Below are 15,043 nucleotides of genomic sequence, written 5' to 3'. Positions count from 1 at the left end.
TCGCCTGTTCGCGCTTTTCTTGCTCGACCATATCCTCCAGCAGCAACCGTTGTTCCTACGCAATGAAATTGTCGCACGGGATGCGGTTAGTGAATATTGGTCGGGATCCACAACATTCCACACACACTATTGGCACGGACGGTTTGTGCTGTCCGCTATCGCGGACGCTATCTTTTGGGTTGGTTTCGTACCACCAACAGTACACTAGCAGCTAATTGCATCTACTTAGAAGTACCCGTTAGCGTGAATTTGAAGACTTTCAAGCTCTACTGCCACTACACGATGAACGCCACTCTCTGGCGCATTTGGTTGAGATCACTTTTTTAAATACCACAGAACATGAACGTTTCCGAACAACCAAACCATACCGAATCCGCAGTGATCTAGCATACTGTCAATCATAAGGATCCTTTAAGGAAAGAATATTGCTGAAGAGGACAAGGCTTTACATAAAAAGCAGCAGCACCGTGTACGCAAGGGAAAAAAGGAAAACACTCGTTTGCAGCGGATTTACAAAACAATGCAGAATAAAAAGCATCAAACTCGGCAGCCTCCGTCGTGAAAGGTGGTGACGCAAGGAAAGACAACGAACTAAGGTAGCACATAATGATTTGCCCTTATTTTGGGGTGCAAATATCTACGCGGTGTAAAGAAAACAATCTTAAGAAAAACAAATAAACGGATAACGCCAAAATTCGCTCAGAGATAAATTGAGGCTTAAAGAGACTAGCGAACGAGCGAGCAGAGTTGGTGACCCGCGATACTGTGAGTAAGAAACAACGGGGTTCGCCTTCCAAACAGAGGTGAAGAAAGGTAATCGCCAGTTTGTACGCCAGGCGCGGTGCAAGGATAGAGCAGCAGAGACAGAGCGTAATGGTTGCCGTGTAAGGTGGGGTGCCCGGTACCGGTACCGGTGCTCGGTCGGTGTCGGTGCGCTGGTGGATCTCTCACCTTAAGCAATAGCGATCGCCTCGAAGAAGGAGTAGTACTCGGTGGACAGTAGTTATTGTAATATTTCGCAAACGGTTGATGCTGGCGATCCGAGGAAGAAGAAAACATGAGAAGATCATCCAACAGCAATAATCAAAAATAGAGAGTAATAGTAACAGTGAGCAGGGAATCAACAAACAAGAAGATAAAAGCGGGACGCGCGTATGAGCGATATCAGGCTAGAGCACAGAAACCGAACGAAAGAGTGAATAAAGTAGGGCACATGAAATGGAAACACAAGCGTCAAACCTGCCACAACGAAACCATGTGAGTTGATTAAAATCGTATATCCCTTCGGCAACATTCTAATCCTTGTAAATATTCACCACCTTTGCAGTATTTTTAGATAACCGAAAACCAAAAACTTATGCCTTTTCGTTGAGAGAGGAGCAGAAGACTAGATTGAACAAACCCCACGTTCAACAAACGCTGCAAGGGCATGTTGGCTCTCAACCAATCGAGTATTCTTTGCATTGCCCTTTTTGTGGCTTTCCATTATCGAAACTTTATAAGGATTGCGCTGATATTTCGTTCATAGCTTACCTGATTCGGGTTGTTCGTAAGGGGTCCACCTGCGTTCGTTTGATTGCCAGGATACGGTGGCGGAGGTTCCGGGTACGGTGGCGGCGGTGGCTGCCCCCCGACGGTTACCGGCACATTCGGCTGCTGTTGCTGTTGAGGTTGTGGCACTTGCGCTTGTTGTTGATGCTGCAGAGCAAGTTGTGATTGGTTCGGAAGCTGAGGCTGCTGGGGTAGCTGCTGCTGGTTGGGCAAATTGGTGACGGTTTGTACGATCCGATTGCCTCCCATTTGCTGGATCGCGCGAGCTTGCGGTTGACCCGGGATAACATTTTGTACCATTGGGCCACCCGTGCCCAACTGTTTCAGCTGTTGCATGCGCTGTTGATTGATGAAACTGTACAATGATAGAAGGCAGAGCGTAAAGAATTAGTTTTTTATTCTATTGGGCGATTCAATCAAACATTCGTTGCCATTACCCAGCCTTCATGTTGGTGTTGACCACGCCGACAGCACCGCCATCTTTAAGCATCATTCTCGGCCCGACGCCCATTGGACCGGTGCCCATCAAAATACCTTGCTGCTGTACCTTGTAACGGAAAATGTGAATAAAAAAAATTACAAATTAAAACAACAATGAAGCAACATCAATGAAGATAGCAAAACATCTGCTATCGAATAATACCTGCTGCTGTTGCATTTGGGGGTGCATTTGCATCGCCGGTTGATTCATCATACTAGGACGAACCGTTTTCATCTGGAGCTGCTGTTGCTGTGTCGGTGCGTTGATTAGTTGCGGTTGTCCAAATTGTTGTTGAAGCTGTGATAGTTGCGGTTGTTGATGGGGTTGCTGTTGCTGCATCAGCTGGTTCGGTACGGCTGCAAAGTTTCCGGGTTGCATTGCAGCATTTTGCTCCACCGCTGCTACCGCATCACCACCGGCATGACGGTCTCCGCCAGCTTCGGGGTGGTGTTTCAGTTTACTCTTGGCATCCGATTCCTTCGCTTCATCGTCCAGACTGTCCAGCGTATCGAGAAGGTTCGACTTTTCACCATCGGTTGAGTCCAGCTCGGGATCGGCGTACTCGAGAATGTTGAAGTGGTCTCCCATTTCGGCCGTCAACGAGTTCAACAGTTCGGCATCGTCGTCCCCGAGTTCACCGAGCAGGTCACCGACACCTTCGACCTCTCCCATGCCCGTGTTGTCTTCCTGTTCGAGCTTTTCGAGCTCCGCGCTAACGCTATCCGGAATTTCGGAAGGACCTTCCGGATGCTGACTTCCGCCAGTTCCGCCGGCTGAGGACGCTGTTGCCTGTTGCTGCTGTTGTTGAACTGCTTGAGCGTGTTGTTGCTGTGGTTGCTGCTGTTGTGAGTTTTGCGGACCACGGACAAGATTTACCGAAGGAACGTGAGCTTCACCTTCGCCGGCTAATCGTTGTGCCAACAACGCTATGTTCTGTTGATCGGTTTGTGACGATGTCAGCAATTGTTGCTGTTGCTGCTGCGAGTTGATCATCTGCTGTTGGCCATGCACTAGCTGACCAGTGGCAGTCATAAACTGTGCCCCATCGGGGACGGTTGTTCCGGTGGAACCAGCAGCGCCGAGTTGCATTCGCTGGCGCAGTACCTGTGCCGATTGTTGCTGTGCCATCAAGCCTTGCTGGGTGATAACCATTTGGTTGGTGGTGCCACCGGCCGCACGAACAATTTGCTGCCGTACCAGTATCTGTTGCTGGTTTGATGTTCCGACGAGGACGCTATTTGCGCCGGTGGGCCGATTCATCGAACCAGGCATCCGAGGGCGGGCCATCATGTTCGGCGGCAACGGTTGCCGGAAGGTGCCCATATCGGTCGGACTCATTGGCATTGGGTTCGCCGCTGGCTGACCGCCCGATGGGGGAGGCTGCATTAGCACCGTTTGCTGTGGCGCTAGTGGCTGCTGTTGCATTTGAGGTGATGATTGTTGTTGCATTTGAGTTTGCTGCTGTTGATGCAGCTGTTGCTGCTGCAGCAACTGTTGCTGTTGCATTTGTTGTTGCTGTGCATCATCGATGAATCCACCGGGCGACTGCACCTGCTGTTGCGGCGATTGATGGGCTACGGTTTGCATCAACCCAACGCCAATGGTCGCCCCGCTTGTACCACCGGAGACCGCATTGTTGTTGGGCGTTGGAAGTTGTTGCCTCTGCAGCAGATCGCGAAGCTGTCGATTGCCTTCCTGGGGCGACTGGGCGAAGCCATCCGACCGTGGCGACGTGAACGGGGAGTTGGGCATCGAACCAAAAAGATCGCCCGGTCGAGCGTAAACCAGCGGCCGCGAGGTACTGCTCGATGCAAACTGTGGCCTGGGTGTACCCGGAGCTCCGGCATAGCCCGATTCCATCGGATTGACACGAATGCCGGTTGGAACGTTGCTGTTCGTGGCAAGCTGTGGTCCCGAATAGGCGGGACTTCGGTTCGCGGCCGCTACCGGACTTTGGTGGCCCATCGAGCGGGGTGTCTGCGGTGAGTGGTGCACGGCATAACCGTCCGACAAACCTTCCGACGGTGGTCGCACAAACGGATCCATGCCCGAATGCTGGCTTGCTGGCGATTCTGGCAGTATGTCATGCGGGGATTGAGGCTGTTGCGATTGTGGGGAAAAGGGACTCATCGGCAGTCGACCCGCACCAGGCGTTGGTCCCTGTTGCAGTTGGCGCTGGGGCTGCTGTGGCTGCATCTGTACAGGCAGGCCACGTGATGACGGCATGCCGGGATGCTGGAAGCTGCCTGCTACCGGGCTGGATGGAGCATTCATTCCCAATGCTCCTACCGCACCGGCAGGCATGCGGTTTTTGTTGACCGGCGAAACAAAGGGTCCCCTCGAATTGGGTGACGGACTTGCCAGAGGTCCAATGCCTGGACCACCGTCCGTCGTCACCTGCAGTTGCATTGTTGGGTCTGCGCAGAAGGTAACAAGAGCAGTAACAATGTTTGAGTTCAACGAAAAGGAAACCTTTAAGGAGATGGTTTTCCTAAAACGCCAAACGAAACCAATTACCTTGCATCCTTTGCTCCGGGAGCAACAAATGTTGTTGCGATTGTTGCTCTCGGGCGCGCTGTTGCTGCAGTTGTTTCCACTGCCGTTCTTGTTCCGCCTCGCGCATACTTTTCTGCTGCGCATTTATCTTGTCCTGGTCCTGTGGGATAAAATTTTCACACAAAGAGAGAAAGCAAGTTGTAAAGAAACGTATACTTTAATGTCTCGCCTGGCAGGTGCCATATTTAATGCCATGTTCGAATAGAAGAAGCAAATAATAAACAACAACTATAGCTATTATAACCGTTAGAGAGAGAGAGATAGTGAGAAAGATAGTGGTAGACAAATAATATGTAAACAATGTCATCGTATATAGAGTTTTGTTGCTATTGGATTTTGAATCAAAGTCTACCATTAATAAAAGCGTTTACTTTAAACATTCTCCAATGTATTAAAATGTAGAATAAAGGAAAACGACGGTCGACAGAAATTTCCAAACACCTATGCCTATAGATTTTTGTATGGAGTGCCCAGCTTTCTTTCCTTCCAGCCAAAGCCAAAAACATCACGACTCTTGCCCTCCGTTAGACCCATTGACGTGGCAGACGGTGCGAAGGTAGGTGATGTGCATTTTTCTATCGATTCTAAATTAACTTTACTTTCGATGGACAAAAGATGGGCAAGGAATGTTATGCATTTTGCTACACATCATACATCTGCAGGGGTTTTTTTAGAAAAAATTTCGTCGACGATTGAGAACAAAAGAAAACAAATATGTACTTTAATAAGGAAACTGACACAACCATAAATTGGACGATCAACAAATGATGATCAACACATAGAAATCAAATTTCATCAGAGAGCAGGCAGATAGAGGCAATCAACATCAGTAACTATCGCTATCGTTCGGATTAATGAGAAGAGATAAAGGCAACGAATTGTAGGAGAAACATTAATTTACAAACCAAGCCACAAATGGGAAAACACCATGCTACAGACAAAGCTACGAAAATGAATGATCCAACCATTACAACGCTAACTAATATTTACTAATTAATACACTGTGTTGGAGACTCTGGTTGCGAAGAAAGCTGTTGATGATTTCTTCGCTTTCCTAGGATCGGCAACCAACGATCACACGTGAGAGAAAGGCTTTTAAGAGACGCCCACCCGGGGGGCCACTTTAAAACCGGTACAGTCATGCAAATGACAAAATCCATTTAAAAGATATGAAACGCAAAAAAATGAGTTGAAGCTGTTCAATTGCATAGGGGAAAGCCACACTGAACTGAATGCGGGTTAAGAAGTCTTTCGAAGAAATACTGTATCAACGCAGTCAATTCATATCCTACTGAGTAGAACGGACTTTAGCCAGCCACAGCCGCAGAGCTGCAAGGACACTCGCAATTGCTTCACAAAACGCAAAACACTTACGATTACCATTCTTTACTGTTGCTGCAAAAATCTAAAAAAGGCTACTGACAAAACTCTGCTTTAAAGTAGAAGCAAAAAACGGAGCAAACTTGGAAAAGGGTACATTACATTGAGAGCCAGGTGTAACAAGTAACAAAAAGAACAAAGAAAAACACATGAGCAACGAAGAAGATCGACAAATCAATCATCTAAAATACAATCAATCAATCAAAATCAGAAAAACCGAAAAATAGGCAGATAAAAAAATGGTAAATTCATTTTTTTACGTTTTCTATCTTTTAAGATTCTCACCATTTCGGGTGCGGTACTAGTAGTAGTAGTAGTAGAAGTGGTGGTGGTGGTGGTGTTGGTAGTAGTAGTAGTAGGAGCAGATTGGGTACTAGCAATACTAGCTGTGGTAGTACTTGTGATGGTAGTAGTGGTGGTGTTGGTGGAAGAAGAAACAATAGTAGTCACAGTACTAGTAGCACCTAACAAACAGGGCGTGGTATTGGTGGTGTTGGTGGCTATTATGGTTGTGGGATTAGTGGTAGTGGTGGCGACGATGATGGTGGCAGTGGTGGTATTGGCCCTATCGGATGATAATGAAGATGCGGCCGCAGCATGATCGAACAGATCACTATTGGTTAGACCGAGAAAGTTTGTACTGGCGGCGGCACTATCGGTAACGGTTGCACCACTACTAGCCGCGGAGTAGCCGTCTCTGGGACTGGCGGTGTTGGTGCCGGTGAAGAAAACGGTTGCACTACTGCTCGTGGTACACGGTATGGACGTTGCAGGACCATGGCAACCGTCGTTCGCCGCGGACGATGCTATGCCGCTTCCGTTGCCAGCGGGGGAACCAAAGTCGTGCGTTCCAGCGACACTGGACAGGGGCTGCACGATTTCGCACGGCGCTAACACCCGTATCTGTTGGTCGCTTACGTGCATCGTCATTGCCATCGGGGATCCGCCGTGAGCAGCTGTCGAGCCGGGGGTTCTGGGTCGTTGTGGGCTACACGCCTGCGGACTTTGGTGTCCCAGCGGCGGTTGACCTTGCTGCTGCTGCTGCTGCTGCTGCTGTGTTAGCAGCGCGCCAGTGGCCGTCGTTAACAGTATCTTCTGCGAACCATCTGGACCCACGTTGATGATTTTGCTTACGTTTGGCACTGACCGCACCTGCTTCGCCGAACCCGCCGCTTGCTGGGCCTGCTGCTGCTGGGCGGCAATTTTGTTGATCGTTTGCAACGATGCGGCCAATATGGGAGACTGGATTGCACCGGCCCCGCCGCCGACTCCGGCACCGACGTTGCCACCGCCCCCGTTGCTAATTATGTTGAAACCTTGCTGCAGAAACGTGGGCCTAATGTGGGCATACCCCGGGCGCAGCACCGCACTGGAGTTGGTGTTAAAGTTTCCGTTCCGGTTCACGGTGACGTTCGGCGCCGGACCGCTGCGTAAACCGAACTGGTGGTGATGGTGGTGCACCGTAAAGTGGGGCGACGCCATCCCGGAAGCGATGACATTCGGAACGAATATATTCGTACGGCTGTTACCGATCGCTAGCGTTTTCATGACGTGTGTCGGTGGCAACGATTGGTGATTAACGACCACATTTATGTTTCCGCCACTATGCTCCGTTTGCGGGACAAGACCCTGCACCGGAAACGCCTGTCTTTGGGTGACTGTTTGGGGTAACTGCGTTTGCTGTTGGGGTTGCTGTTGCTGCTGTTGTTGCTGCTGCTGCTGCGGTGAGGCCCCAGCCGAAGCGGCGGGCCCCAGTGCGGTAAGACTAGAGAGATTGATGAACGTGTTGGCTATGTTGGCCGCGACTACAAGGTTCGCTTTCGTGCCTCCCGGACCGATCGTCGTCGAGCCCGCGGACACAGGAGATGCCAGCGACGGTTCCACGCTTCCTTCGGATTGCTCCGTTACATTGACGCTCGGTGGCCGCACGATCAAATTGGACGTGGCATTATCGCTCAACGAGAGCAGTGGATTGAGGACACACGGGTTACCAGCATCACCGGTGGAAATGTGTCTGTTTGTAGTACTATTGCCACTGCTGCTACTGGTAGTGATGAGGAGCGTGGTGTGGTTTTTTAGTGTCTCTTTATGATTGTTATGAGTGTTGGTGGTGGAGTGTGTTGCTGTCTGTGGTTTACTACCGTCACCAGTAACTGAATCTACTGATGCATTCGTGTTAGAAGAAGATCGTGTTAGATCGTTAGAAGAAGAAGGCGTACTATCGCGAATGGCACTAAAAACATGGTTAGTAGTATTGGAAGCGACTGCCCCGAGCTCGTCTAAGCTATTGTTGCCATCATCCATAGAATTTCCTAGCACCTCAAGTAGCTGCGGCTGAAGTGTGGTGTTGCTGTGCAGCAGCTGCTGATGCCCGTGCTGCTGCTGTTGCTGGTGCAGTTGATGGTGTTGCGTCTGATGCTGCTGCTGCTGCTGCTGCTGTTGCATCGGCTGACCCTGGGCGCCTTGAGGTTGCTGCTGCACGCTGAGATGATGCTGCACCAAACCTCCAGCCACCGTTTGATCGGAACCGATTAAGATGGAACCCGTTTCCGTGGTTAGCGATCCCGATATGTTCGATGATGAGGAGCAAGAAGGAGAAGATGCGGATGATGGACCAACAATGTTCATCGTACCCGAACTATTGCTATTGCCATCTTTGGGTGATAATTGTGGTACCTGCATTGATTCGGGATGGGGAAGTGTTGCAAATATATGAACCATAACCGTTGTTTCTATTCTCTTGAGTATGAGTTTTTGAGCAAAAAACCAACAAACATACACGGGTAACGAACGCACGAACGAACAAACGGACGTACGCACGATCGCCCGAAACAAACAAACAACAAAAAGAACAGAACAGAACAGAAAAAAAATTACACGGTGCATTCGAGTAGATAGAGAGTGAGTGAGGTTGCATCAATCGAGAAACGTAAAAGAAGGACTTTAAATCATACTTGAGACCAAAGTTACGTCTTGCGGTTGGTGTTTTGAAACAACTGTACAACTATACGGTAACAACGGTGAGAGTCGATCCTTTCGATCATCTCGACGATCGTTGCATTCGTAAGTAGCAGACAGCAAACGATAGACGAATTTGATCGATCCATCTTTTCGATCACTAGGGCGCATATAAGACGCTTAGGTACGTTTGGCGACCTACGGTGACGGGTGACGACGATAAATGCCGATGAATGATTCGGTGGCGATGAGTAAAAAACGAATGATACTAAAGGCAGAGCGGGACGAACCCGGAATACAGGAAGTAACTAAACAGTGTGACATTGAATGGAACAGTTGTTCTAACCTAATGGATGATTGATGCGCGAAACTAAACGATCACAGGACGGTGGGTGTGTACGAAACGACGGTGAGTGTCAGTTCAATCGGATGTTAGTCACACAACACGAATGGAACTAGCTATGTATATACCGAATGGTTGTATGAATATGATTTTTAATAGAAGAAATGGTGAAAGGGAGATAGTTTGTCAAAACCACGAGAGCAGCATACATTGAAGACTTTCCGCAACTAGAATAAAATTGTAATCAATGGAAGCTGTGAAGCCAAGTGTGGAACTCCCTCGATAGTGTCCGTACGGTTTGGATCGACTAATAAATGCAAACGGGGACCGAAAGTCGATCCATCTATTCCTATGGCGAGAAAGTGCTTCAGTGTACGGTTGTCCCGTTTCTTTTGTCGCCCCGAGAGTGAAACATGCAGACGGTTTCGGAAACTAAGCTCCTAGGTGGTACACCCACCATTCACCATTGAGTGATCGCCTCAAAGTCGTGTTCTCAAGTAAACTCTCTGATCAACTGCGCTTTGCGAAATGCGAAATGTAAGAAAGAAGGACATTGTTGTTTGATTGACATCTGATTGTAAAATAAGTGAACAAACCAAGGAAAATGTTCAAAAATGACACATCAGCTGTTGCGGGCAGTTTGTTCCAAAACGAAAAATAATTTAAAATAAACCGATAACCGTGGGGAACACCGAAGGGTCCCACGGCGGGTAAATACCTGCTGTGTTTTCTTCATCTTGCTGGCGGACCGATTGTCGCGGGCCTGCTGCAGGAACGGTTGCTTTTCCTCGTTCGACAGCAGACGCCAGCGTTTGCTGATTTGCTTCCAACGCTCGTTCCAGTTCGGATATTCCGCCTTCAGCTCGGGGTGCCGCATGTTGCAGTACAAAACCGACGAAATGGTTGCCATATCACCAAGCACTGCAAAACCACACACCGAAGAGCAGGAGAGACAAGAAGAGACCACATTATTGAACATTGTCAACGCACCAACCGGTATCGAGAAACAACGCCGCCCTACGTTCTCGGGGTTCGCTTGCACTCACTTTCATCCTTGCGCATTTTCTCGGACAACTTTTGTGCACTCTTAACGTTCGTTTCGTCCAGTGTAATCATCTCGCCGCCAGGAATTGGTCCGACCACTCCGCCGGGCCGCTGGATCGTTCCAGCGCCCTGCGTGGTATCGAGCGAAACACCGGCACCGGGCGGTCCCCCAACCAGCTGTACGTTGGCATTCTGCCACTGTCCCACCGGTTGCTGAACCTGTGGCTGTGATGTGGCGCCCACCGGTGACTGGCACTGGTTCAGATCCGCGTATCCGCTCATCAAAGGGCTGAAGGTAGGTACAAGAATCGTAAGCAATGGATCAACACAAACACACTAGCGCAGTAGGCTGTTGTCTAAATTGTACGTTGTGAAAGGTTAGGAATGGAGGTGAAAATGGTAGCTTGTTTGCGGGATTTGCAATTCTTGTGCTGATTTTCGAAAAACAAACAACGTGCTCGTGAAAATGTAACATGCACCAACGAGGTAGGGGCCATTTGCAAATGAGTGACATTGTTTAAAATAAATTCTCCTCTTTGGAGAGTAGCGTTCCATTATTATCATTCCGATGTGATTGGCGAATTGGTGTTGGCATGGGAACACTATGCACACTACTAGAGTAGTCATTGAACGAAATCATATGCCGCGCGCGCGTCAAGCGATCATTCTCGCAACTTCGGCCTCCATTCCTACCTGCTGTGCGAATGCATGTCATTGGAATAGTACCCTCGATTCATCTGCTGCTGTTGGTTCAGATCGATCACCGAACCAATGGCGAGCGGCAATTGATGTTGCTGCTGGCCCTGCTGCTGCTGTGTCTGAGCTGGTACCAGTGGAAAAGCACCGGCCATCGTTTGCTGTGGCGACGATACGCCAGCGATCAAACCTGTCGGACCGGACATAACGGCGGTTTGCATAAGGCCGCCGATCGTGGTTTGCTGTGGTCCTTGCTGGTGCTGCTGTTGCGATTGTTGCATCATTTGCCCGACAAGGGGTTGTGGAATGTGTGGCGAGTTCGCCATGCTGTTCACCATCGAATTGGGTTGCATTCCCAAACCGCCAGGCACCACCACCGCCGGCTGGTCGTTTAGCAGCGGGCCTTGATTCGGCACTGTTTGCAGGGCTTGAGGCATCATCGTGGTTTGCTGCAATGTAGTTTGTGCACGTTGCTGGGGCATCGGTTGCGTTTGTTGCTGGACTCGAACCTGTTGCAGCTGTGATGGGTGTATTTGAGGCTGCTGGAGCTGTGGTTGAGGTTGCTGTTGTTGTGTTGGATGCACCACCATGTGCTGAGCACTTGCCGTGATGTACCGTGTGTTGACGGCCTTCTTGGTCACGTCCGCCGTGTGCGATGGTGTGGATGTGTTGGATGTGTACGGTGTCATGGAACCGGCCATCATCGATTCCTGAGATTCCTAAAAAACAAAAAAAGAACGCGAAGTGGTCAGCTATGCACGCCACGTATTCCGCTCCGTTCGGGTGTGTTACCTGTGATTCATCGGTGGTGAGTACCGTTTTGAAAATTTCCTCCACCGCATTGCTGTCCATCTGACCTAAGTTGGTGAGATCGAAGTGTGGACTGAGTATGTCCACGAGCTCGTCTTTGGACGACTTCCCGAGCGTATCGCTCAACTCCGCATCGCCCGTCAGCTCGTCGAATGCGGCCCCGGACGTTTTGGTAAGCTCATCGTCAGCAATCATGATTTGACTAACAAAATCTTCCTCCATTAGATCGTTCGGTAAACCGAGCGCATCCTTCAGCGCCTCCGTGTCGCTGTTATCATCTTCCTCCATCTTGGTCACACCGGCACCGCCGTCAGCTGCTGGCGGTTGTGCCGTAGAACCGTTTCGTATACCCATTGCAGGTGAAGGCGTGTTGGAAGACATGGCAGAATTACCGGCGGATGAACCTTCTTCCGCGGGCTGCGGAACGACGGCTGTTACTGCTTTGGGGCCAACCTTCGGTGGTACCACCGTAGCCGCCACTTTAGCAACCAGTGCTGCCGTGGCTGCTTCTGCAGCACCCGGTTGCGGTGCTCCGTTGGCGGCCGTCACGGCTTGCTCTTTGGGTTGTTCGCTCTCTTCTTCCTTCTCTTTAAAGGCTTCGAACAGTCTTAGCTCCTCGGCCGTCAGTTTGACGGTCTTATCGTCCGATATCTCGCTCTTCAGCTCATCGTCGCTGACGGGTGTGTCGAACTGCGGCATTACGTTCGCACACAGCAGCGCCCGGCCGAAGAACGCGTCCTGCAGTATGTTGGGGTAGATTTCGATGAGCTTATTTTTCGGCTTCCGCCTGATTGGCTTCTTCTTTGGTTTCGTCACAGCTCCACCACCTCCTTCCGCACCGTCGTCCAACCCTTCGCCCAGCCCGTCCTCGTCATCTTTGCCGTCCTTCGTCCGTATTGCACGGTTGCGCACGAAGAAACCACCGATGCCTAGTTTTTGCAGATTGCGCTGTCGTTTCTTCCGCAGCACCACGGTGCCACTTTCGTTGGTGAATAGTGCGAACCCTTCCGGGGGCGTCGGATCGTTCCACGGCATTCCGTCCTTGTAGATTTCGGCTTCCTCCTTCGGGTCCAGTGGCTCGAGGCGCATATCTTCGAACGAATTGTCGTGGCTGTTGCCGGAAACTACCGACTCAATTGCGGCCAGTATTCCCGCATCTTTCTCCGCCGCCGGGGGTTCCACTGGTAGCTTCGGTTTCCGCTTTCCGCGCTTACCAAACTCGGCCTGCAGGGCCTTAATTTGGTGCAGCCCGTGTTCACTCAAGCATACGCCGTCGATGTAGTGGTTGCCCTCGAGGGCTAAGGGAACGACTTTTTCCTCCATCTTCGAAGGCCCTTTCTGTGCCGTTAGCGATGCTATGGCCGAAGAGGATGCTCCCAGCGATGTGAGACTTTTGCGCTTTGGCACAAGATGAGGAGGTGGTTGGTCTTGCGGTCGGCAAACGACGCAATTGTAGCCCTCTTCTGCGCACCTTTCTGCTTCGGCTTCATTCTTGATCTGATCGCAAGCACAGTGCAGCCATCGTTCGCACTGGTGACACTGGATGATTAGCTCCCCTTCCGAGTACCCTTCGTTACACGACGTACAGTTAGTCTGGCTGGCACATGGACCGCACTCGCTGTAACTGTTCATCCAGCCACTGTTGAAGCCCGGACTGTTGGTGCCACACTTCTGGCACATTGCACACCACTTGCACTTCCACGTGCCATGCGGAACATGCTCGAGGGGCGGATCCATGCAGTAGATGTGAAACGAGATGTCGCAATCGTCGCAGAGAATAAGACGCGCCTCATCGTTTCGCTGACCGCAGCCTTCGCAGATGGTACAGTCCAAGCAGCGCCAGCCTTTTTGCAGAATCAGCTTCGTCACCTTCACGTTGGTGCAGTACGGATGGTAGCACTGACCGCACTGGGTACAGGCAATCAGACATCCCTCCTGATCGGTACCGATCGCACCACACATCACGCAAATGTCCTGCGTGAGTACAAACTTATCCTTGGCCGAGCACAGCACCAACCGATTCTCGCCACCCGGTTCATCTTCCGTCGCCTTTGCTGATGCTGTCAGATCGACCGTTGGTCGCTGCAAACCCAGCCCGGGAACACCGAAAATGCCTCGCATCTTCGCCTTCGAACCTCGCTTTCGTGTAATATCCGCGAAGCGGGATTTTTTCTGGAATCCTTTGCCAATACCTTTCGGTCGGTTGCCACCCAGGATACCACCACCACCGGCGAGCGCCAACACAAGGCGTTTCCTTGCAATTTTACTGGCCACGTACGGTTTACCCTTTCCTAGACCAACATCCTGGAGCGGGGCGGCTCGATCGAAGCGATCGCGTCCGCTACTATCGCCCTCTACACCGTCCACTTCCATCGCGTCCTCCGTTGCAAGACTGTCCTGCGAGAGCGCCATACTGCTGTCGTCGTCGACACTGGTGCTACGGCGCAGGGCCGCCGCGAGCCGCCCATTGTGGATGACCGTTTTGCACGGGCTGCACAGATACTCGTAATCGGGGCTCGACTCCTTCCGGGCATTGTACACCGACAGCTCGGCATCCGGGTCGCAGGTACTGTGAACGAACTTGGAGCACGCGCTACACTTGACCATCTCGCGGTAAGCCGCTGCACGGTACGCTCGGTGGCAGATCGGGCACGAGAAGCCCTTGTTGCGCTGCTGATAGCACGAGTCGCACACCGTGTAGTGCGAGTGCCACCGCGAGGAAGCACCCGCTCCCGGGGTGCGTGCTCCACAGTCCGAGCACACCCGACAGCAGCGACACTTCCAGCCGAGCTTCGGTATCGAGGTCATGATCGGTCGCAGGCAGCTGGCGTGGTAAATTTTGTCGCACAGCTCGCATGCCACCGTGCGGCCCTCGAATGAGTCAGGTACACGGCAGATTTGGCACTTTTTGCACGAATTGCACTGCCAACCGGTGCGCACACCGGGCAGCTGCGCTAGTCCGACGCACGTGCCGTGATAGTGATCGCCGCAGATCGAACACATGATCAGATTACCGACATCGCCCAGCGCCGAGCACTGCCGACAGTTGATGTCCTCCGCACACACTAAAGGCACTTGTCCGAGATGCTCCTTGCAGAAGATGTTGTACGTTTGGATCACCTGAAAGCCGCCCGAGGCGGCCACACAAGGAAAGTGGTACCATTTTGGGCAGGACATCTGAAAATAGCAACAATGGTACGGTTGAGATTGCTTGTTAATGATGT

General features: G+C 51.0%; 1 protein-coding gene across 1 annotated transcript in view; it reads right to left on the bottom strand.

The window, feature by feature from the left end:
• The window catches only part of LOC131205470 (histone-lysine N-methyltransferase 2C-like), a 29,820-nt gene that overhangs the window by 11,442 nt on the left and 3,335 nt on the right, over positions 1-15,043 (bottom strand). The window contains exons 5-13 of the mRNA XM_058197580.1: positions 11,802-14,996; positions 11,007-11,728; positions 10,316-10,602; positions 9,988-10,190; positions 8,288-8,644; positions 4,550-4,688; positions 2,195-4,449; positions 1,989-2,098; positions 1,534-1,906 (exon numbers count right to left, since the gene is read on the bottom strand). Of these exons, the coding sequence (XP_058053563.1) occupies positions 1,534-1,906; positions 1,989-2,098; positions 2,195-4,449; positions 4,550-4,688; positions 8,288-8,644; positions 9,988-10,190; positions 10,316-10,602; positions 11,007-11,728; positions 11,802-14,996 (7,641 nt within the window). The remainder of the gene's footprint in view (positions 1-1,533; positions 1,907-1,988; positions 2,099-2,194; positions 4,450-4,549; positions 4,689-8,287; positions 8,645-9,987; positions 10,191-10,315; positions 10,603-11,006; positions 11,729-11,801; positions 14,997-15,043) is intronic.

The sequence above is a fragment of the Anopheles bellator genome, chromosome 1 (assembly GCF_943735745.2).
Source record: "Anopheles bellator chromosome 1, idAnoBellAS_SP24_06.2, whole genome shotgun sequence".
Taxonomy (NCBI): domain Eukaryota; kingdom Metazoa; phylum Arthropoda; class Insecta; order Diptera; family Culicidae; genus Anopheles; species Anopheles bellator.
The sequence above is the reverse complement of the archived record's forward strand: the minus strand, read 5'-3'. Positions and strand labels throughout refer to the sequence as shown.